Source organism: Corvus kubaryi, unplaced genomic scaffold, assembly GCF_017639235.1.
Source record: "Corvus kubaryi isolate FWS band 111438036 unplaced genomic scaffold, C.kubaryi_AGA036_p1.0 37270, whole genome shotgun sequence".
NCBI classification, from domain to species: Eukaryota; Metazoa; Chordata; class Aves; order Passeriformes; family Corvidae; genus Corvus; species Corvus kubaryi.
In genome coordinates this window covers 641,552-665,763 of record NW_024581083.1, presented here as the reverse complement: position 1 = coordinate 665,763, position 24,212 = coordinate 641,552, and the positions used below count along the sequence as shown (strand labels likewise).

At 49.9% G+C, this 24,212-nt stretch overlaps 1 protein-coding gene across 4 annotated transcripts in view; it reads left to right on the top strand.

Annotated features, from left to right (window-relative positions):
- The window catches only part of PSD2 (pleckstrin and Sec7 domain containing 2), a 71,713-nt gene extending 47,756 nt beyond the window's left edge, over positions 1-23,957 (top strand). For 2 of the 4 annotated variants that reach the window (XM_042025347.1, XM_042025346.1), the window contains exons 8-16: positions 1,453-1,513; positions 6,019-6,109; positions 7,224-7,267; positions 10,201-10,391; positions 11,464-11,534; positions 18,178-18,335; positions 19,346-19,490; positions 20,524-20,667; positions 22,236-23,957. In XM_042025347.1, coding sequence (XP_041881281.1) covers positions 1,453-1,513; positions 6,019-6,109; positions 7,224-7,267; positions 10,201-10,391; positions 11,464-11,534; positions 18,178-18,335; positions 19,346-19,490; positions 20,524-20,667; positions 22,236-22,442 — 1,112 coding nt within the window. In that variant the 3' untranslated portion in view covers positions 22,443-23,957. The remainder of the gene's footprint in view (positions 1-1,452; positions 1,514-6,018; positions 6,110-7,223; positions 7,268-10,200; positions 10,392-11,463; positions 11,535-18,177; positions 18,336-19,345; positions 19,491-20,523; positions 20,668-22,235) is intronic. The other 2 variants (XM_042025348.1, XM_042025349.1) reach the window with 2 other exon arrangements.
- The last annotated feature ends 255 nt before the right edge of the window (positions 23,958-24,212 follow it).

Sequence of the window (24,212 nt, the reverse complement as noted above, 5' to 3'; positions counted from 1 at the left end):
CTGCAGGTTGAAATATCCCACAGGCTAAGTCCTGGCCCCTCTCCAACACTCCCCCATGAAAGTGATCCTGCAGTTCTGTTGCATCCACCTCCCAACCCTACAGAAAGGGCCCTGGGACCTAAGTGCCACATCCAGTTGTTTCTTGAACACCTCCAGGGATGGTGACTCCACCACTTCCCTGGGTAACCCATTCCAATGCTGGACAACCCTTCTAGTGAAGAAATTTTTCCTGATGCCCAGTCTGGACCTCCCCTGGCACAGCTCGAGGCCATTTCCTCTGTTCCTGTCACTTGTTGCCTGGGAGAAGAGGCTGACTCTGGTTTTTCTCCCAGGGAGTGTTGTCCTCTTATTCCTTTCCTGCACTGGTGAAGCCCAGACATGGAAGAACTCTATGATTATGTTTTGACTCTCTGTGAGCTGGGAGAAAAAGTGGGTGAGAAAATGACAGGTTTTGGGACACCAGCTCCACCATGGGGCCACGTGGGACATGATTTACCTGACCAAAGTGAGATACCCACAACCTCCCACGGTGACTTAAAAATGCACAATGGGAAGGCACCGTTGTTCTAAACCCAAAGCAGCTGCTTGTGACAGTAATATTCCAGGCCCTGCCTCCTCCCTGGTGCTCTCTAGCCCTTTTGTGAGGTCCTTCAGGGACCAGTCCATGTCCCAGAATGTGTTTGCATCTCAGTGCTGTGAGCTGGCCCATGGAGACTCACGTCCTGACCTTGAAAAGCTTCAGGACACCTCATGGCTTTGAAATAACAGCAAACTACCAGTTACTGGTGTAGAACAGGCGGCTGTGCTGTCTCACACAGAAGGAAAGCTTCCTGTGAGTTTTTTTTAAGTCAGAAAGCCAAAAATGCCACACTGATTTATAGGGACAATGTTTGTTGAACCACTCAAGAGCTTACAGACTGCCAGGGAACAATGGCTAAAGACCTCAGGACAAACCCCTGAGGTGACCAGGATCAGCTGGGGGCAAACCAGCCCTCTTTGGGTCTCTGCCCCACTCTGCAGTGGCATCAGCACAAAATGGAAATCATGAAATCATAGGAAGGTCTGGGTTGGAAGCAACCTTAAAGATCATCTAGCCCATGGAAATATGGAGTAAGATTCAGTGGGAAGTTTGGTCTTTTAAAGCAAAACTGCTTTGAAGCCAATTTTCTGGTGGTTGTTTTAGGAAAAGGTGTAGTCTGAGGGAAAAGAGGATGTCTTTGGGGTTTTTTGTGTTGTTTGGGGTTTTTTTTAAATCCTACACAGCTGAAGGAAGCAGGTATTCTTTAAGGTCCCCAGACACAGCAACTGGCCTTGGTTTTGCAACAGCTGGGCTGCCAAGGCAACAAATACCAGAACTGCATGAGAAGGGGAGCAATCAGCCATAGACAAACACCAGAAGTGCACGAGAAGGGGAGCAATGAGCCATGGCTGTGTGACTGTTGTGTGTTTCAGATGGGATTCATACGCTCACCTGTGCCCTGATGCTGCTGAACACAGACCTCCATGGCCATGTAAGTAGCCCTTGGAGCTGCATCCATCCTTTATTCCTTCCCAGGGCAGAGGTCTGTTCCCGTACGCTGAGTGTGTTGCTGGACAGTTAAGACAGGTTGGCAGAGAGTTCTCTGACCTGCTCCAGGTGGAATTTTGGGTGCCAGGCCCAGACCTGGGGACAGTCCACACAGGAGTGTCACTGCCCTCTCCAGCCAAAGGCACATGTCCTGCTGACATCGGTTATCCTGCCCAGGGATACTTTGTCCCTCCTGTTGCCCAGCTCAGCCCTGTCCCAGGAGCTCTCAGTGAGGTCTTCCCTGTCAGTCCCTGTGGGATTGCTCCTTCTTGTGGCGCAGACACCTCTTCCCAGAAACTGCTGCAAAGGGGCCAGTGGGTTCACACAGGTCTAGATTTGATCTTTCCTTCCCAAAACACGAAGTGAGTTCCAGCTGTTCCTTTTCCCCAAGACGTAACAGGCAGCCACTGGAGAGTTTCTTAGCAGAGAGGCCTCTGGACAAAGAGCAGAGCAAGCAGAGCAAGCAGAGCTCAGTGCCCAGAAGAGTGGCTGGAAAACAGCAGAAGCTGTGAGAAGATCTCTCACCACCTTTTAGAGGCTCCCAGTAACCTGTCTCTGCACACAGTGCGATAGTGGTGGGATCTGTCTCGTAGTGCATTCATCCTCCATCCAAAATGGTTGGAGCCAAGAAATTATTTCCATCAAATCATTTCCTGCAGCAGCAAAAGCAGCATTGTGGCAAAAGGCAGACTATGTGACTTCGATCCAAAATAATCTTATTTTGTCTAGTTTTTATAAGTAAAAAAAAAAATCCAAAACAGGCCTCTGGGAAGTTAGACATAATTGAAGAGACAAAAAAACCAACCTAAACCTCAAAAAGCTTGCCATTCCTATTCTTCATTGTCAAGCTGGCTCAGAGGCTTGGTAAGAAGAAATGTTCTCATGATATCTAGGCACAGGAAAAATAGCTTTCTTTTGACCAGGTGTGCAAATGCCTGAGCTTTTCTTTGAAAAAATCTTCTCTTTATTTTTCTGCATGTGTAACATTAATTTCTTCTTCTCCTTTTCCTCTTTTTTTTTTTTTTTTTTTTTTTTTAATTTCCTTCCGCTCCTGGAACCTCTCTTTCTGCTCTTTAACCCTTTACCAGGTGGTAAGTGCAGTCATTCTAGTGTTTTGCTTTAAAGCACTGGCATTTGACTTGTTTTGATTGTGTTAAAAACAGTAAGGAATTCTGTTTGTCTGGAATCCGAAGTGATTGTGCAGTGTTCTTCCCTACTTAGCAAGCCATTAGCAGCTGATACCATCACATGAAATGCTCCTGGTGTAAAGAAACATCCATGAACTGTGGTGTACCTGGGAATGTGTGACTTGACCTCCCACCCCTCCTTGTTAAAGATGCTGCCATGATATTCCATGTCACTTTTGATTTTACCTCCCCTTTTAATGTTGTGTGTGTGTTGCAGTGTTTTACTGTGCGTTGCCGGAGTGGGAAATGCCTTCGGTGAGGAACGGGGGTGGGTGTGTGTCTGTAGAGGGGCAGTTCCTCACAGCAGTGCCTCTGGCATGGTCTGGTTCACCATTCCAGCAAAGATCATGACACTGAGGTAATGACTGGCTTTAAAACAGGAGATTTGCACCTGGCCTTAGCACTGCTGATTTTCTGCTCAGGTGTGCTCAAACCCTGCTTCCAAACCACCCCGAAAAGTTTAAAGTGAGACATTCCCTATTCATGGAAGCACCTGGAGTTGGTTTTAAAAGCCAGCGGTTACCAGCAAACATTCCAAGTATGACAAGCATTCCCAGACTATACTTGTAGGATAATCCAAGTTGTTGCAGCTTTCTGCCTTGCTCTGCTGGTGCTGTTTGAGCTCCAGGAGATTTTATGGCCACTGCCCTGCTCCATCTCTGCCCCAGGGAGACAAAGCTTGGGGATGTCTCCTTTCCCACTGTCACTTTTCTCTCCTGGCCATGGGAGGACAGTGACAGATCAACACCTTTGCATCACCAGCACTCATGGGTGCACTTTGGTCCTTTAGCAAAGGCCACCTTCTGGAGTTATAGTGGGATTTATTCAAAAAGCAGAGCCCCGAACAAAGCTTGAAATGGGATCCTGGGCAGGTCCTAACTCCAGGTGCCCATTGCTGTTAATCTTACAAACCCTGTGGTGGTGTCCTTAAGCCGAGCTCAGGGCTCAGTGTCAGCAGCAGCGCTGTGTTAGCAGCACTAGGAGGGCTGGAGAGCTCCGAGGTGTGAGCAGCCCTGCAGAGTGACACCGGTCTGCCCGCAGCAGCTTTGTGTGGCCCAGGGCTCACTGGTACCCAGAATCTGCAGGCTGGTTCCCTGCAGGGGCATGATTTTGTTCCTGCAGCCTAGAACACATCCACGACCAGATCAATCACTCAGCAATTAGCTGCTTTTCCACAGTGTGGCTGCTGCCCCAGGTGAGCTCAGAGGTCTCTTGCACCAGAGGAAGAGACAGATGACACAACAAGGAAGGCATCCCTTGGGATGAATATGAGTCCCAGACACGTACATGAGAAACCCCACAAAGGGCCTGTGAGACTGTTAACTTGTGTTATCTCACAGTATCCCCTCACTTCCAAAAATGCCTTGGCCTCTGCATTCAGTGCTGAATCACTACAGCAAGATCTCTTCGGGCACGAAGGCCAGTGCTGTGCACTCTGCTCCACTGCCTCAGGGCAGGGCTGGGAGTAGGTGCCTTCTCTGTGCAGAGCAATTCCGTGCCTCAAGGTCTCAGGCAACACCTGCCTCACCTCCAAGCTCCCTTCCTTCTGGAGGCTCCTTGCCCGCCTTCCTTTCTCCACCCACACTCTGTTGTGCTGCTGGATTTTTTCTTTATCTTTTGTGGCTGAAATTCGCTGGCCAGCAAGCACACAAATCTCTCCTCTCTGCTGAGATCCCAGCATGTCTGCTCGTTTCCTGAGCTCTTCTGCAGCCCGTGTACCCAATGAGCACTGGCTGGCACGTCTGGCTAATGGGGCTCACTGGGAGAAAGCCACGAGGGCTGAACTGTGTTGTGCCACACCACATCCCCAGGCACTGCAGATTTATAACAATGCTTTACTCCTCTTTTTCTTGGTCTCTCAAGGGAGCCAGCTCATCTGGAGCTGGCACCAGCAGGAGGCATAATTAAGAGTATCAGACAGAGCTGCTCAAAGGCAGTGCTTGGCTCCCTGTGCAGCCCAAGAGTGTTTGCACACACAGAAGGCAGGGGACGTGGGGGGGCACGGTGTGCTCACCCCAAGGCCTCACTCTTTCCTGGTGCTTTAATCTGCAGAGAAGCCCCCAGGTGATCTGCAGTGCACATCTGTGGGCAGAGGTTTCAGGTGTCATCTCTTTCAGGAGGTTATTTCCATGCACAGAGGACACATCTCACCCTGCAGGACATCTCTTGTATCATCTGCTGCCACTTCATCCCCTGCCAGTCACTGAGGCCCTTCCTCTTCCTCACTGAGCCCCGAGCAGGGCTCTGACTCTGCTGTTCTGGGCCATCCTCCCACATCCTCCTGGATGGCCACCCTGTCCATACCTTGATGTGAAGCCCAGCAATGTCAGGATGCTGCTGGGATCCTCAGGACCACCAGTGGCAGCTCATGCTCTCCTGACTGACTCCACTGCCTGCTCCATGTGATGTCACCGGGGTCTGCCCCACACACTGAGAGTGTGCAGGATACGATATAACAGGGCCCTAGAGACACACATCTTTCTTTGTGACATCAAACTCATTTTTCTGAACCCTATAATGGCCACTGACTCCTCCACACCTCTGCTCCATCCCTTTGGAGAGACAGGATTGCAGGGGAGGCTTGGGAAAAGGCTGCCTGCCTCGACCCTTGCAGGCTGAGGAAGTGAAGGGTAAAGGGTTTGGGAAGGCAGATGCCACAGGGATGCCAGGTGGCCTGGAAGCATCAGTACCAAATATTTTGGCATTAGCTGATGGTGAGCGTGTTCCAGGCTGTGAGATTCTCCCACTGTACATGCATTGCCCTCTCATGCTGCTGCACTCAAGTTCCCGCAGTACCAGTAGCTGGACCATTTCTTTTTGTAATGGCAATCAAAAATAACAGCTTCCATCAAGGACCAGCATTCCCCTGCCCAGTGCTGGTTGTTCCAGGTGCTGGCATTGCAAGCTCACACAATTTCACTCACAGCAGGCTTGGAGCCCCATCCAAACACTGTCATTTTACCAGGCTGAGTGCTTGTCTTGGGTTTTGAGACACAGAGCCTGTACCCAGGACCACTCCAGCAAGAGCTGGAGAGGCTATTTTCAAGTGTCTTGTTTCCACCATTAAAAAAGAGGTAATTTGAAACATTTGGATGCTGGCATGAGCAAATAAAGCAGAGAGCCCAACAGAAAATCAGATCAGGAGCCCTTTGAGCTCTTGGGACAAGCCCGGGCTCCAGCACTACATATAAAATTGTTCTTTGAAAGGAACTGAATAAAGTCAAAACTCTCCACAAGTTTAATGAGCTGCTCCTTTGCCTTACAGAACATTGGCAAAAAGATGTCGTGCCAACAGTTCATAGCGAACCTGGATGGGCTGAACGATGGGAAGGACTTTGCAAAGGATTTGCTGAAGGTAATGTGATATAAATAGACAGTGGGATACTGTCATTATTATTGCAGTGCCAGGTAGTCCTGTTGGGACTCTCTCTGAGCCCTTCAATCAGCATTTTCCAGTTGTTTCAGGAGTAGAATTGTAATCCTCATGACTGTCTCTGCTAACTTGCAGTGAGCCAAAGTAGATCTGTTCCTTGGTGGTGTTTTATCCAGATTTGTGGCATATCTGCCCTCAGAGCATACCAAGGGCCCTTTTCCCCCAGCAGCTCAGATAATGCCCAGAGCAAGGTACCCCCCACCCCAAAACACAACCATCCAGCACTGAAACCTTTCTCTGCCTTCACCACCACGTGATGCAACATTCCAACACAACCAGTGCAGTACCATGGGATATGGTTAAACGCCCCAAAGGGAGGATTTTCTCCTGCCACGTGGTTTAGCAGCACCACTGCTCTCTGCACCTGCTGCAGGTCCAGCACCCTGACCTGAATTTCGCTGTATGGAAGGATGTTGGAATGAGAGGTGCCACATCAGAGGTGTCACATCATATTTGGGGTGACATTCCCATCTCCCAGCAGACCTCACCCTATCCTACCCCTCTGTATGGTCAGGACCACCTCCACATTCTGCTTTGCTAGGCCATTCCTGCTCCTTTTCCAGTGCCCCAGGAAGCCACTGGAATTTTGCACAGAAGGAACTGGAAAAACTGATTCCAAAGTCATTCATTCCTCCCCTGATACTCAGTTCAAGCCTCCTCTGTTGTTTCCCCTAGTTAAGGCATTGAAGGTGTCATGGCATATCCCAGAGTCTTCTACCACTGTGTGTAGGCCAGGATTCACTCAGAACTAAGTGCAGCACCCCGGATGAGTCAAAAATGTCATGCACAGGCTCCTGAGCAGGGCTGGCTGCCTTCTGCTGCTGGTGTGTCCGGTCCAATACCCAGTGTGGCACACAGACAAGAAGGGGTCCAGCAGGACAGCAGTCACCCTGCTCACTGGGGAATGCTGCTCCAGGACAGTTCAGCAGGGAAAGTATCTCTCCAAGAATACAGACAGGGTGTGGAGGAGGAGATGCCTCTGCAAGCAGACACGACTTCCATGAGAGACACAGCTAATTCCTTGTTCTTTTTTCAGACACTGTATAACTCCATCAAGAATGAGAAGCTGGAGTGGGCCATGTAAGTATATGCTAAGCATTAAAGGGATAGTGTGTCTTTCCAAGTAGCTGGCAGGTCCTAAGGCATGCTTTCAATCCCAGAATATTTCCTGCCAAGCCCTTAAGTGCTGAAGTCCCTCTGTAGACAAATGGAGTTTATTTATGGCTTAGACACAAAGGCAGTTGGGAAGGTTGGTGACAGTCTGTGGATCCATGACCTAAAGGAAGGGAATGCCCTCTTGGTTTACTATTACACTTGTAAAATGCTGGTTCCTCTCCAGGTGCTTCAGAAGTCTTTGCACAAGCAAAGATCTGGGGATATTTTGGTCAGTGAGACTTTCCATCTCTCCCACATGTTTTTTTCTGGAAATAGTATCAGAGAATCACTTAAGAGGGAAGAGACCTTGTGATATCTCTAGTTCAGCTTCTTCCTCAAAGTATGGTCAACACTGAATTTAGACCAGGATGCCCAGGGCTTTGTTCAATCTGATCCTGAAACCCTCCAAGGACAGGGAACCCACAGCCCCTCTGGATCCACAAACCAATACTTTATTATTCTGGGAGTGGCATTTTCTCTTGTCTCTGTTGTTTTGACTTCTGCCCACTGTCTCTTGTCCTTGTGCCATGCACCACAGTGAAGAGCCCAGATTTGTCCTCTCAATAACCCCCTCACACGAGGCTGTAGCCATCTCTTCTGTAGATTGAGCAAGTCCAATTCCCTCAGTTGTTTCTTAGTTTGCAAGTGCTCCAGGCCCCAGGCTGCCTGGTGGCCTCAGCTGAAGTCTCTCCACCTTGCTGATGCCCTTTCCTGTGCTGGGGGCCCGGCACTGTTTGCTGTATCACGACGTGGTGCAGGGAGCGCAGAGCAGAGGATCACTTCTCTTCGCCTCCTCACTGTGCCGCTGTTACACAGCCCAGGATGCTCCTGGCCTCTGCTTCTGCCAGGACACGCTGGCTGCTCCTGCTCATCCTGCTGACCACTCGGAGCCCCAGTGCAGCACTCGGGTGCTCCTAGCCCTCTTAGCAGGGGCCTTGTATCCCTCTTTTTTATGTCATCCACAAGTTCGATGAGAGCATCTTTTGTAACCCTGAAACAAGCCTGGAAACAGCTGGCAGGGCGGACTCCATCACAGGTTCACACAGCACCTTCCTCAGTCCTTCTTCCCCTGCTCCGCCACCCACCCCTGCCCAGAGCACAGGCCAGGATCATCAGCGAGGTCCCCCAACCCCAATGTGTCCCGAGGGGAAGCGCGTGACAGACCTGAGGTCTTCAGCTGACTCGGTGGGCATTCCTCTCCTCCTCTCTTCTCCTCAGTGTTAGACCTTCCTTGTCTCCAGTGGGTCACGGGACAGAGCAGGACCTTCTGTGCCATTAGCCCCATCACCCTCTCTCTTCCACATATATTACCCTGACCGATAAAAGCATCTGGAGACGGTTTGATCCCCCCTCCCTGGCTCCCTGGAGGAAGCGGCGGTGCCAGCGCCGCAGCGGGGCCGGTCGCCCGTGGGCTCTGTCGCGAGAGGGAGCTGCGGGCTCCGCAGCGGCAGGCGCGGGCTGGTTTATGTAAGGGCAGTTCAGCAGGAGCGCATCTGCCTCTGGATGCGGGCTGTGGTTACACAACGCCGCCGGCGCAGCTCCCTGCTCGGGCACACCCCGGGAATGTCACCCTGCCGGGGTCCCGCTGCCGCGGGGCGGCTCCAGCCAGCGGCGTCCAGATCCCTCCCGCCTTTCTTCATCCCCCTCGCTGTATCCCCGCATCCCCTCACTCATCCCGACCGGCCTGGGGCCTGCCTTGCTGCAGGGTGTCCCGCTGGGCTGCAGGCTCAGAGCCGTCGGCTCCTCTGCAAGGGGACAGGTGCCCCCTGACATGGGGGACCTGGGTCAGGGACTCCCTGGCACGGGGTACCTGGTTTTCTTTCAGAGACCTGGCATTGAGTCATAACCTTGCACAGCCAGGACCTGCTTCTCTCTGCTGCCTCTGTCTTTCGTCCTTGTCCAGCCCCTTGCCCACAGATCCCCCCAGACAGGCAGGTATGCAACCAACAGCAAGGAGCTCAGAGGGGTGCAGCCCAAACACCTGAGTCCCACTAACTCCCCACCCAGGAATAGTATTTGGACTCTGCCTGAGCCCCAGGACTCCTGTGGGTGCTGAGGGCTGAGAAATCATCCTTCTCTTCCAAGAGGTATCTGATGCTTTGGCCATCTGCTTGCAGCAGGTGAGGAATTGTGTTTTACTCTCACATCTCAGCCAGTGGATTCATTGAGGGTCAGTCTTCAGCTGGGGTTTGGTCCCAATCTGATCTGCAACCTGAGGTGATCACTCATCCCATTTAGACATTGGCATGTATCAGACAGGGCAGGAAAGCCTTGTTTGCTCTTTCTCCTTCATGTCCCAGGGACACTGGGAACTATCACTTCCCATACAAGTTCTACTTTCTTTATGCCAGAGTAGGTTCATCTCCCAAATGTCTGCAGATCTTCTGTTCCTCAGAGATGCAGAGGACATTCCCAAAGGTATTTCACTGTCTAGGAGGCCCCAGGCATTGCCTCTCAGCAGTTGAGAAATGCCAGCGATACCTTGATCTTCAGCAAAAATCCTCCTTAAGCTCTGGCTTTAGGGCACAGAATTGGAGACTTTTCCTGTGGAATATTTGTAGTCCTCAGCATGGGATGTCTGCAGTTTCCTAGTGTTCAGACAAGCACCCAGCCCCTTACCTGTTTTGAGTGACCTCACAGTGGGAACATGGGGGCAAATACCTGTCACCCACACTCATCCCAGCTCAGACCGCCGCTATTGGCACTCTCTCTGTTATGGTCCCAACATCTCCCGTTTTCTTCTTTCTCTGACCAGTCTTGTAATAACAACTCTGAACCCAAAGCAAATAGAGCTGCTTTGCACTGTGACCAAACCCACATCTCCTCCACTGAGTCTCTTCTCTGATTTTGTTTCCAAGTGACGAGGACGAGTTGAGGAAATCACTCTCGGAGCTGGTCGATGACAAATTCGGAGCCAGCGCGAAGAAAGTGACAAGGATTGTTGACAGCAGCAACCCCTTCCTGGACATCCCCCAAGCGCTGAACGCAGTCACCTACAAGCACGGTGTCCTCACCCGGAAAACCCACGCAGACATGGATGGGAAGAGAAGTACGTGTTCAGGGATGGGGGGGAGAGGTGCCCCAGGCAGTCCCAGAGCCTTGCCCTGGCTCTCCTGATGAAGGCATTTCCTCACTGCATCCCAGGGAACACAGGAGAGACCCATAAGTGCCAGGATGCAGGGAAAGGAGGGTGTTTTGAGGCATTTGTAGATAGGGGTGTTTTCAGGAAGCCTCAGTCTTCCCTGATCACTGCCAAGGAATCTAACACAGACAGACCTGGTCTTCTGTCCTGTTCATGGGCATAATCTCAAATCCCAGTCTCTGAGCAATGGGGGAAGGCTGGTTCCTCAGCAGTTGTCCACTCCAGCCCTGACCTTGGGGACAGTTTGGCCTGCCAAGCTTTGCTCCTGTCCATATCCTGCCATGTGCTGGCTGGGCAACAGAATACCCCATAGCTCTGCTACCAGCATCTGGCATTACAGGAAAGGTAAAGGTATTCAAGAACTGTTAACGAGCAGAGATGAATTAAACCTTGGGTAATTCCTGTTGCTAATTGATACGATTGTCCCAGTCATTGCAGCTGATTAAAAAGTCTTGAGTAGAGATTACCACCAAAAGCCTCCCTTGCTTCCAGCACCTTCTTAATCAGCTGTCTTGTGGTGATGTGGATAGCTCCCCTCACCTCCCACCCCTTTCCAGCTTCTGCCAAGCTCTCTGTCCCAGGTGCATCGAGATGGTAGTGCTCCCTCCTCAGGGGAACAGAAGCTGCCTTATCCAGGGTACAGCTGCTCAATTCCAAGCAGAGGAGCTCACAGAATGTCTCTGTTCTCCAAGCATTTAGTCCATGGAGCATGAACCTGGGTTTGGAGGAGCAGAGACTTCCTGCAGGTGTCCACTGACCAGTTCACTTCTGCTCTGACCTGCTTGTGTTCATGCTGGGAGGCTGCAGAGCCCTCAAACACCTGTCCCAGCAGACAAACCACTCATGAGCAATATCCTGGAGGTGTGGGAGCTGTGGGCCTCAGTCAGCGCCTGTGGTAGGTCAGGAGAAGGGTTGGGTTTGCCTGGAAGGTCAAGCAGCACTGGCAGACATGTACAATTAAAAATTCTTCCTTTTTTAGCTCCCAGAGGAAGAAGAGGTTGGAAGAAATTTTATGCTGTGCTCAAAGGGACTGTCCTTTATTTACAAAAGGTAACCATGGGGAACTCTCCCCTCTGCTGTCTCCTGCTGTCTCCAAAGCAGTCATGCAGTCACATATCCAAGTAGAGGTGAATCCATGTCCTAACCCATGTGTGGACATCGACAGAGCTCCTCCAGAGACCCAGAGCTGGAGGATGATCTCATCTTTGGTGGTGGTGGTGGTGTTCATGCTAAGGGCACTATTCCCACCTTAAAGGGAACCCTGAAGGAAGAAGTATGAAAGAGGAAACACAAATTTCTGCAGAAGTATCCCAGCAAGTAGGAGCTATTGGGGAGGATGAATGAACAGATGATGTGGAATAGGTGAAGTAGGATGTTGGTAAGAAATGAAATAGGAAGGTGAAGAGGTGGAGCATCTGACCACTCTTATCCTGCCTATTGTTTTATTTGCTGGCATAGATCTGATTATGCACAGCTTTATTGAGTCTGGCATAGGAAGCCAGCTGATGTAATCTTTTTGGGTTTCACTTAAGCTTTTGATACTGCCTCTCACAGGATCCTTCTGGACAGAATGTCCAAGCACACGGCTGGACAGAAACATCATGTGGTGGGTGAGCATTGGCTCACGGGTTGGGTACAAAGGGTGACAGTGACTGGGGTGACATCAGACTGGTGATCTGTCACTAGTGGGGTTCCACAGGGCTCCATCCTCGGCCCTGTGCTCTTCAACGTCTTCATAAATGCCTTGGACACAGGACTCAAGGGAACACCGAGTAAGTCTGCAGACAGTACTGAACTGAGAGGAGCTGTTGACTCCCTCAAAGGCAGAGGCCCTGCAGAGAGACCCTGGCAGATGAGAGGCCTGGGCAATCATCGACTGTATGAAGTTTAACAAAGACAGTGCTGGGTTCTGCAATCCTGGGTATGCAGACTGGGGAATGAGAGGCTGGAGAGCAGCTGTGGAAGGGGACCTGGGAGTCCTGGTTGATGACCAGCTGAATATGAGTCAGCAGTGCCCTGGCAGCCAGGAGGGACATCTGTGCCCTGGGAACATCAAGCCCAGCATTTGGATAAAGCTCTCAGGCACAGGGTGGGATTGTTGGGGTGTCCTGTGTAGGGACAGGAGTTGGAGTTGATGATCTCTGTGGGTCCCTTCCAGCTCGGAAGATTCTGTGATTCCATGGTTCTATGCTTAAAGTTCATGTTCTTCAGGACCTTGATGACTTGGGTCCTTCCATGGGCTGTCAAGTGACACTGTCTGCCTCTCTTCATCTCTGTTCATCACGTAGCCACCTCCAGTCAACGCAAGTGTAATTCCCAGGTCCTCATGGGACACAAAGTCACCATGGAATAGCTTCCCTGAATGCTCTAGCATTCAGCTCTCTGGCACTTGGATGCTTGGAGGATTTGCTGGAAACCCTTTTCTGAAGGAAAATCCAAGTGGATAGGGGCTCACTTGAATGTCAGTGTGAGCCAGCCCAGGATGCCAAATGTCTGTTCATCATCAACAGCATAACCCACTGAACCAGGTCTGAACTACCTGAGCAGCACACGCTGTGCAGTAACCCATTGAATTCACCTTGCTGGAGCAGCACTCTCCGTGGGTAGATGCTCCTGTGTATTTCAGCATTATCTCCACAGCAATGAGAGTAAACAAACACTGGATTATATAAGAGAGGTAGAAAGATCCTCAGGGCAGCACGGAATTATGACTCAGAGCTCATAGCATACCACAGTGGCTCTCGTGTTTCGCCAGGTCCTATGGCACATGTCAAAAGGCAGCAGAAGTCTGGCAGCAGTGGATCCTAACTCCCAGCGTGGGTTGGTCTTAGCCCAGTGGTGTTTTCACAGCTGTGCCATGCTCTCCTGCAGCAGAGGGAAGCTGCAGCACCCAGGAGAGCCCAGATCTCCTCCAGCCCTCTAAGTGTGGTGTTCTTCAAGCCAGCAGCACTCTTCTCACGCCTCAATCCTTGTCTCATTACACATCTTCACATGGAGCCCACCAGAGTCCTCATGCTGACCCATGGGTTATACATGAGGATTTGACTTGTACAGTTACCATCAACATTTAATTGCATGACACTTTTTCTGGGGGGGGAAAAAAAAAAAAGACATTTCAACTATCACAGAACCATTTGGATCAAAATGAATTTTCCACCAAGGACTTCTCTTGGGATGAGTCTGCTGAGGGGCATATAAATTGGGAATGAAATATACTTTCAGGATGGAATTTTCTTCCCTGGCAGCAGAAGGAGCCGTGAAGCCAACACTGAGTGTCATCGCTGCTGCTGGGGCAGAGGCTTCGGGGCTCTTTGCTGTACAAGGCTTGCAGCAGTAACCATTCGTTAACAGAGGTCATTATGTTTGTCCGAGGTGGTTGGGATTTAAAAAGAGCAAGGATGAGGATGACGTGGCAGTGAGGAGATCAATGTTCTTATCTCAAAGACCTTCAGGATTGAATGGTTCAGAGACCGAGGGCTTTCTTTACGGACAAGGACTGAAGAAGCAAAACAGCCAAGATTTGGCTGGGTTATGAAAGTGTCAGATAAATAAGAGCCATGACTGATGTGTAATTAGCAGGAGGGATCAGAACTGCCAAGGATGCCCCAAGGAAGTAGCATTTGGAACAACAACAAAAATAAACCGAAGGAATGTTTGGGCAAAGGATTTGGGCAAAGAGGGGTTTCTTACTCGTGAGCTGCTGCCAGACTGTATTATAGTCCTCTCCAGGGAATTCCTTGGGCTTGGCTTGGCTGTAGACAGTGTCTTATCAGGCTTGCAGAGACAGGACAGAAGGATGAGAACATGAAGACAAAGTCCTTGCCCTGTCACTTGCAAACATTCCCAGCACCACAACAGAGAGTGGATAAACATCCACCTGCCCCGTGGATCCTTGGTGTCATTTCTTGCCTGTGGGGTGGTTTGCAGAACAAAGGAGTTGCACAATACAGGAAGGAAGTGCTGTGCCAGCTTCACAAGCTCTCAGTGGAAGACGACTGCAGATAAACATAAGGTAGAACCTGGCTTGAGCATAAATCACTGGGAAAAGGTTTTCTGATGTGAAGATAGAGGAGAAAGTACCTGCTTCCAGAATCACCTGATGTCGTGGAGCACAGGTTCAGCCTGTGCCACTTTTCTGCTCAGACCAAATTAAGGATCTAGGCTTTAATAGTAAATTCACAGAAGTTGAACAGGGAACTCCGTTTGGTTTTGAGGAGCAAGTTGAGTATAAATAAGACTGAGAGGTAGAGGGAAGGAGGAGGAAAGAAGGACAGGGTAGGTAGATGTATAGAAAGGAGGAATGGCCAGACACAGAGAGAGGTGGACATAGCACAGGCAGAAGGGTGGGTGGGCAGGCAGAATTTGGTCTGACAGAAGCAATTCAGGCAGCAGCCATAAACCTGCTAATGAGGAGATGTCACATGTCATTGACTTGCTGGTGTTAATTGCTGGATCAGCATGTTCCAGCACAGTCTGCTGAAGCAATTGCTTGATCCCCTAAAGGGATGCAGCAGAGTCTTGAGGAAGAAATGCAGGCTTGGGAGCAGGGCACACCTCTCATGTGCACTAATCTGCTCTGGGCACTGACTCACTCCATGGCCTTTGGCAACTTACTTCACCTCTGTGAAATGGGGATAATAACCCTTAATCACCACACTTAGAGGGGGGTTAAGAGAAATGATGGGGAGCTATAAAGCATGAGGTGCTTTTATACAGAAGTGCTGGAAAGGGTGCAGGTCTTCCCACAGGTTCTGGCCCCAACCAGGAAGGGGCTCCCAGTGCAGCCTTGAGCCACAGGTGCTATCCCATGCAGGCAGGCTTTTGCCAAGAACTCCTGACTAGACTGAAAAGGGCACAGGGGTTCATTTTCCTAATTAAAAGGTTTGTTTAGCCTGGTAGATGTAAGACAAAGAAAACAAAGAAGAGGAAAAGCCACTCACAAGCCAGAGCATGAGGAATATTTGTCGCTGCATGTCCAAATTCCCAGCAGTGCCCAGGGCTGGTTCTGAGGCCAGAGGAGAAGGCAGCAGAACTGATACACTGGGCTCTTCCACTCCATCCAGGTGCCCTACAAAAGCAGGCACAAGAGGCAGATGCCTTTTCTTGGCAAAACAAGCCTTGACATTAGCTGTGGATCTGCTCACAGGGGTGGGCACCACGGGACAGTGACCCAAAGGCACCAGGATCTCTCAGCATTATCAGCCACACATGCCATTGTGACTACCTGGCATAGGGATGAGCCTTCTGGAAGAGCCATCCCAAGCAGGGAGCCTCCAGTACTGCTCACTCCTGCAAACAGCAAGGCAGAAGGGAGAGAGAACCTGCTTCCTTCAACCTCACATTGATTTACTGGGCCCAGCACTAGAAAAAGAAGATTTGATTTTTTTTCTTACACCAACATGGATGCCTGGGAGCCTGAAATCCATGGGGGCAATACTTGATGATTCCATTCAAGATGAGGATCTGCATTAGTCAAAGCACGCGGCAGCTGTGGCAGTTTCCTCTTGTCACACGCCATTAAGCTGGGCTATTTCGCACTGTATTTTCAGAAAGCTTATTTTGGAATAAGAGATCATGGGCAGCACAGTCAGATTTATTCAAATCCAGAGAGCTTCAGCCTCGAAAAAATATCCCAAATTGAAGTCTCTCTACAATACATGAGGCCTGAGCAGCAATGTCTTCCTCAAGCAAATATTTCTCTTACAGTGGGGTAACACATTAGGTCTTCACAAGGCAAAGCATTTGTTTTTCTTTGCAAAAGGGCTGATGGCCCATCCTGCTGGCTACTGAAATCACCATGATGGTGAGGTCATCTGTACTGCCCACCTGAGTGTCTCCCTGAACACAGGATGCTTGTAGCAGCCAGCCTTCCTCTGCTGAAAAGCCAGGGCTTTTCTTTGGGATTCACTATCCCCAGGAACCTGTGCCAGACATTTGTGTGTGGGCCCATGGCATTTCTTTTTGTACCAGGCCAAGTTTCATATGATGATGAGCACAGTAGGACAGCCACTCTCCTGGGTGGGATGATTGCTTTGAAAAATGAGAGAATAAGCTTATTTCAGAAGCTTATTTCCCACCAGCAGCAAGAGTCTGAGTGAGCCACCTCCTTGGGCTGGGGAGTGCTGGTCCTCAGTGCTCTGAAGAGCAGCAGAGGGGAAATCTTTCTGACCCTACACCAGAGAGCAGCCTCCCTGACCACGGTGACCATCCCGGAGGCTGCAGCACAGCTTTTCCCTGAACAGCTGCATTTGTACCACTGGCACACGGGAAACAGAAAATAATCTTTTTGCAAATCTGCACAACAGACCAAGTTCTGGCTTGGGAGCTAAGGAAGGCTTGGGACATACAGACCATCATCACCAGGCAGAGCTGCCTGGGGCAGTCAAGGAAAGCAAAATATAGAGTGCATTAATCCTGTAGTACTGTAATCATCAGGGCAAGGCAGGGCCTTCCAGGGACACCCTGTCCTGGCATGGCCTCTAACACGACTGGGCTGGTGGTTTGCTTTAGCCAGGGCCAGGTTCTTTTACATCACCTATCCATTCATCCATCTGTCCATCCTTCCCATCCCACCATCCAACTGGCTGAGCTGGCAAGGGTGTGGAGTGGGAGGCAGGATATTGCGTTAGGTCACTGGGAAGGTGAAAGGGTAAACACAGGATTGACTGAACTTTTTTTTCCTAAAAAGTGCTGTGTCAAGATCATAATTTCAGAATCCCATGTTGGGTATTTTCTACCTTTTTATAGAATATAAACATACATAGTTACTGCTACATTCCTTACTTGCATGAAGTCGTCCTTCAGCAGAGAAAGTAAAGCAGGAATACAGGGAATGCTGCTGCAGTTTGCAAGTGCCAGTCTAATGAATTACAGGGGAGACCATGCCAAGGGAGCACATGGACTAAAGGGAGACCAAACCTGGTTCAGGGGGGCCACACTCAGCCTGGCAACTGCCCACCAGGCCCCACAGCTGTTCATAGGTGCACTGGTTGCAGGGATGCTGCTGTTCCAGGGCTACTACCTTCTTCCACACAAAACTGTAGTGATAGGACAAGGAGCAATGGGTTTAAACTGAAAGAGGAGAAATTTAGGTAGATACATGAAAAAAAATCTTCCCTGTGAGGCTGGTGAGGCCCTGGCACAGGTTTTCCAGAGAAGCTGTGGCTGCCCCTGGAAGTGTCCGAGGCCAGGCTGGAGAGGGCTTGGAGAAACCTGGGATAGTGGAAGGCGGCAGGGGGTTGGAATGAGATGAGCTTTGGGGTCCCTTCCAACACAAACTGTTCTATGAGTCTGGGAAGCTGCAGCACCAGGGCAGGTGCTCGTTGATATCCACTGTCCATCGGGAGTTGCATCCCAGTTTGAGCTCTGCACTGTGGGGGAAGCTCTGCAGAAACCTGGCCCTGCCTTGTGCCTCCCCACAAAGCCTCAGGCGTGTGCTGTGTTAGAAATAACTATTGATAATTATGTTTAAAACTTTCATCTCCTTCTTTACATCTTCCCAGTGAACTTAATGATGGAAGCAGTTGCCAGATGTTAATTATTATCATTATCAGCTCCTAGCATTTACTGTACAAAGCAGTGCTTTTCCTGGTCTCGGCACTCTGTGATTATAGCGCGGGGAGAAAGGCAGGTTCATTAAAGCAGCCCGCAAATGTTAGTGTTGTCATTATCCAATTAACGTTCCTCTTCACAGGATGAATATAAACCTGACAAAGACCTCTCTGAAGTGGATCTGAAAAACGCCATCCGTGTGCACCACGCCTTAGCCACAAAAGCCTCTGACTACAGCAAGAAGTCCAACGTGCTCAAGCTGAAGACAGCTGACTGGAGAGTCTTCCTCTTCCAGGCCCCGTGAGTCCCAGCCCTTCCCGCAGAGCCTGGATGGGCAGCCTGACCTCCAGCCCCTGCCAGACTCCCTCTGACCTTGCCAGATCGGCTCATGCATTGGGGGGCACACTGGGGGGGAGGAAGGGGCTGAGGGTGATTTCTGCAGGGCTGTGCAAAGGATTGGGTCATAGGTCACGGTTTCTTGGTAGCTTTGTGCCAGTCCTTGAGGTCCTTCCCAGCTGTCACCAAGACAGGCTGAGCAGGATGGGCTGGGATGTACAGGGTTGAGTGAAAGGGCTCCTCTTGCTGACTTCTGTTGGTGTACTGTGGAAGGGAGAACATCTGTGTGGTGCAGATGATGATTCTGCTTGTCAGCTTTGGATGGGGAAACTGTCTAAAGCTCCTTAAAGGAGTCTCCCCAGCCAGGGTAGATGTTCTATCTTAGTCCATTGGTGAGGAATGTTATGGTGTTAATAAGTGTCAAGTGTGATGGAGTCATCTTCTGTCTCATGTTTTCCATGTCTTCTGCTGAGAGAAGTGACATTGTCTGTAGGTGGGGCTGGGGTACTAATGTCAAGTTAAAACTTGACATCTGAATTTGTGCAACAAAAACCTGCTTGAAGGCTTGGGGGAGCAGTGTTTGAACAGATTTGATCAGGGACCCTGGACAATGTCTCACAAATGCCATGAATGAGGGGTCCATCCTGTTCTGGGGAACTTCTGTTGTGTGGCTCTCACTCCCCAAAGAGTGGGACATCCTTGGCCCTGGCTTCTCCACAGCTCCTTGGGAATACAACCAGAGCTGATGAAGAAGGCAGGACTGCCCAGGCTTTGAGAGGCAGACAGCAGCCTCATTAGGGCACCATAGAGGAGCCAGTTAGACAGTGTCTCCCTCTGTTCAGAACCCAGCACAGAAAGTGCATCAAAGTAAGGCCCTCCTGAGCATGGGTGGCTCTAGGGCTGTTGTCAGCTGGCTGGGCCTGGTTCAAGAGCACTTGCAGACTCTCTCTCTCTTTGCCCCTCCTCCATAACAGAAGTAAGGAAGAAATGCTCTCCTGGATCCTGCGAATCAACCTTGTTGCTGCCATTTTCTCTGCTCCAGCCTTCCCAGCTGCAATCTGCTCCATGAAGAAGTTCTGCCGCCCGCTCCTGCCTTCATCCATGACCAAGCTGTGCCAGGTAACATGTGAGAGAAGGAGTGGTGGAGGGGTGCCCAGTGCTCAGCAAGCCCTTCAGCTCAGGCTGAGTTCATCTGCAGGTCCTGCTGTTCCTGCCTGATGGACACCCTCAGGTGCTCAGAGCAGGACAAGGGGAGTGGAGTGGGCAGCTTGGACAGAGGTGGAAAATCCTGGTGTCTGGCCAGTGCTTCCTTTGCAATGGCTATAAGCAGCCCTATGCACACACCTGCCTGTGTGGCTGTGGCTTGTCTATTGCTCTTTGTCCATCACATCCCAGCACCTTCCTGTTGCCAGAGTTGAAAGAGCTGAACAGCTCCAGAGTTGATGCTGCAGAGCCCAACAGCCCAGGTTTGGTTTATACCATGGCACCCTCATGTTTCTGGAGCTCAAAAGCCACAGACAAAAGGGATGTCTGAGCTCCAGTCAGTAGGGAAGGTTTTCTGGAAACAAGGAGGCACCAGGCTCAGCTAATCAAGAGCAGCTGCCATCCAAAGAGTAGCTTTTGCTTCCCTGTCCAGGGAAGGCCCAACATGCCTTAGCACTTCCAAAAGTAGGGACACACTGCCACTGTCCCCCAGCAAAGGGGAGGACAGCCTGAAATGTCAAGGCAGAGATACAGCTCCTGTCTGCTGAGACAGATTGTGGCCAGATGTCACCTTTGTCAGAGCCCAGATGGGGAGGGTACTTCTATCTCCAAAAAGAGCAGGATGAGCAGCTCTTGGGACAGTGCTGCTTCTGCCTGGCTGTTACAGGATGCACGTTAGAGGAGCATTTTGTGCTTATGATGCCAAAGATGCCTTGGTGCCAAAGAAATCCGCTCTTGGCACTGGAGATACCCGAGTTTTACTCTCACTCCAATACCTGTGTTTGAGCTGCTCCTTATCAGATAATTTGCGAGTGCACAATGCACCTTTGGCTCCAGCACAGTAGCTGAGCTTGTGCCCTTGCAGAGAGAGCTCCCCTAGCCACGGGCAGGCGGAGCACTTGGGTGCTGCACTCCCACGTTTTAATACCTGACACGCTTCTCTCGGCAGGAGGAACAGCTGAGGTCTCATGAAAATAAAATGAAGCAGATTGCAGACGAATTAGCAGAGCATAAATTACATCCTGTAGAGAAGAGCCTCAAGTCAAAAGAGGCTGAGGAATACAGGCTCAAAGAACATTACCTAATATTTGAGGTAAAGGAACTTTCATCTTTTCTGTGATAAATGGTATTTTGGCTGATTAAGGAGAACAGAACTCTAGAGGGGGTGCTGTGAGTCTGGGAGAGCATGAAAGGAGAGAGAAGGACAAGGGCTCCCAAGCTGGATGGGTGTCTTGGGGCAGCAACAAGCCTCACTGTTTTGCACTGAAGCTAAAAATAGAAATAAGAAACATTTCTTTCTCTCTGTGATTTCTAACCAGAGGAGGGGAAAACTGACAAGAGAAAGAAAGTCTGCCTTTGCTGTGCCAAATTTTGACATTTCCTCAGGTTCCAAGTAAGAGAGTGGTTCAGTTCTCAGGGTGCTGCAGTCTTTTTCAGCAACATCAATAAAAAGCAAAGGGAATCCCTGGGACAATTAATCTTGTTTTGCTGCAACCATTTTTGTAAACAAAGCCAAACCCAGCATTACAGCTGATTACAGACCCTTTCAGGATTCATGTAAATAAGTTTTAACTCTCTGTAAAGTATAAGAAGCATTTAATTGTGGGAGAAATGGGATATTTTGTTCCAGTGAGAGTTGAGCAGATGGTGTGGGTCCTGCACATAGGTGTCAGTGGGAAGGGACTGCTGGAGGCCTCTAGGCTGGCTTCCAGCAGGAACTTGGATTATCCCTAGTCTTATTCCTAGTCTTATTCCCAGACTGAGTGTGCCAGTTAGTGGCCGAGCCTCAAAATTTCTAAGGACGGAAATGTCCCACCTCCCTCATGCCAGGGCTGCACCATCCTTTTGTGTAACACCCAGCCTTACTCTCCAAAGCCACAGCTCCCAGCTGCTGCTTCCCTTGTCTTTGTACCAACCTTTCAAACAGTTGCTGCTGCCTCCCTTTTTCCAGCATCTGGTTTTGGATGCCTGCAGAGAAGTCTCTATCTGAACTTTTCTCTGGACTGCCTTTTCAGTCTTCAAGGAGAAGTTGGCACTTCCAGGGCATAATTCATCTCTTCTGTCTTATGAGATGTGCTCCAGAAATGCTTGTTTCTTTGTGCTGACAAAGAAGCCAGCACAGGCTGCCTCTGAGATGTTAAGAGAAAGGATAGGTATTGCACAAGTCCTCAAAAAGATCCCATCTAGCACTGGAACAAAGGATCCAGGCAGAGAGGATGCCTCCCTTTATGCTGTGCTCTGTGAGGAGCAATGGGGGCACAACTCAGCAGCAATAACTGAACCACTGGATGGAAACAATGACAAGGAAAAGTATTTGAACCAATCAAGGGGAGCTCCTGAATCAGGAAGCAGCAGATCTGTTGATCTCATTTTGCCCCCAGTATCCTTTTTATACAATCACCATGGCAGCCAAGACCTGCAAAAGCAACTGAGAGTCCCACACACACCCACACACACCTTTCTCCTCAGACCTTCGAACAATCAGTCTTTTGCACTTTTGACCGGGCACTGTGCTGCAGTTAAATCTGTGGGGTGTGATTAGTGGGATGCTGATGGTATAGGATGGGTTTTCCTGCAGCAGCAGATGGAATTGTTTCTGCTTGCTGCACACACCGTGGCCTGTCCCTGTTCCCAGGCTCTCTGTTCCCTCTTTCCCTGCAGAAGAGCCGCTATGAAACATACATCAACCTGCTGTGCATGAAGATAAAAGTGGGGACAGATGACCTGGAGAGGATTGAGACCAGTTTCTTCAAGGTGGAAGCCGACGACATTGCTTTGCGGAAGACGCATTCCAGCCCTTCCTTGAGCCAAGGGCACATGTCCCTCAGCTGTAAGGCAGAAAAGGACATTTTAGAGCAGAACACTTAACAAGGAACATGTGCACAGGGGGATGAACCGGCGATGCTCTGCACTCCTGGACTTAGATTGATGAGCACAATTTTACTTAGGAAATTATATGAGCAAAACTGTAGACATGTATGACATGGGGATTGCTCTAGTGAAAGAAATCAAAGAAGCTTTAGTTGACACTCTCTGACGATGCTCTGGCATTTCAGCATCATCTCTTCTTCATTCCCAACTGCACCAGTGGCTTTTCTTTCCCTCCTGCTGCAGCCTGCACAACAAAGGGATATGCTGGTTCTTCAAGGGCTGGGTCGCTCTTTCCTCCACCAGCCCTGTCTCTCCTCCTTCCCTCCCTGGAGTCCCCAGCGGTTCATGGTCACAGTCCCCGGCAGTGCAGGAAACTCGGCCGAGACGCCGGTCTGTGGCACCACCAGCGCTCCCAGAGAAGGGCACAGGGTGGCAGGGGCACGTCCCTGCCCCGAGGGGAGCACGGCGCGACAGGACGGGTGTCATGAGCTGGTCACCGCCCCGGCGAGAGGCGTCTTCAGCACGGCACGTGGGAACGTCACCTGCCCGCGGCAGGAGAAGCCTGAAGTGCCCTCTGTCACCTTATCCTTTTTATATATATATATATATACATATAAATATATATAAATAAATATATATATATAAGGAAACTTTAACGTGGGTTTTTAACCTCAGTGTGCAAGTGAAGGCAAGCTGCCTGGGGAAGACACTAGGGACATGGAGGGTCTGACCAGCCCACCAGGATGTTCTGAAAAAATGGAGTAGCTATGTACCTTTTTTTTTCTTTTTCTCCTTTTTTTTTACTCGAATGGAAATCCCACCTGGCTTTGCTGTGAAACATCGCTCTCCTGTTCCTGCTTATTCAGACAAACTGCCCAAGCAGCTGCTAATTTGGCAACCACGGGATCCACCACTCTGGGTTCGAGGCACAACTGGAGCCGTGCGCAAGCTCCAGTGGAACCTTTGTGTGCAGGAGTGATCCCACCTGCCCGTCCCTGCTGTATTCCTCCATCCTGCGATGCACATGCTGTACTCTTTTAAGTGGGAATTGTGTTTCTGTTCCTTTCTGCTGTCTGTGGTCCAATGATTTACTGTTGTGCTGAAGTGATTCCTCTGCATTTCCATGCCACGACTGTCCTCCCACACTTTATTTATTTCACTGTTTTGTTTGATCCTTTATCTCAGATCGCTTTTCTTTCCCCTAGGTGCGTTCACAGTAATCAAGTTCCAGTTTTGAAGGATCTTGTAGCTGCTAATTACAGTCATTTATTGTTTATATTTTGCAGCATTTTTTAAACAAACAAAATAAGATTTATTTGGACCTTCAGTGTTTGAGAGCTATGGACTACTGTTTTCCATGATGGTTCATGACACTAAAAACCTCTTCCCAACTTTATCACCTCTTCTTTTATCTCTGTTTCTTTGTACAGTTTGATAGTTTATTTGAAATGATGCACTAAGAATCATGTAAAAAAAGAATAACAATAAAGCTGAATCTGTTGGTAAAGAGAATTGGTCTGAAGCATCGTTCCACCACATGCTGGATCGATCCCAGATTTCACAGCACCAGAAGGCCAGGCTGATACAGATCTCCACCAGCACGTGATGCAGAAAAGCTGGGATCCTATGGACAGACAGAACCAGAAAACATCAATCCCTTTCCACAAGTGGGTGCCAGCCCACCCATCCTCTTGCATGGTTCTGGAGCAGGTGAGGATAGTTGGATTGCTTTGGGAACACATTCAAGTAACTCTTCCTTCCGTCCAG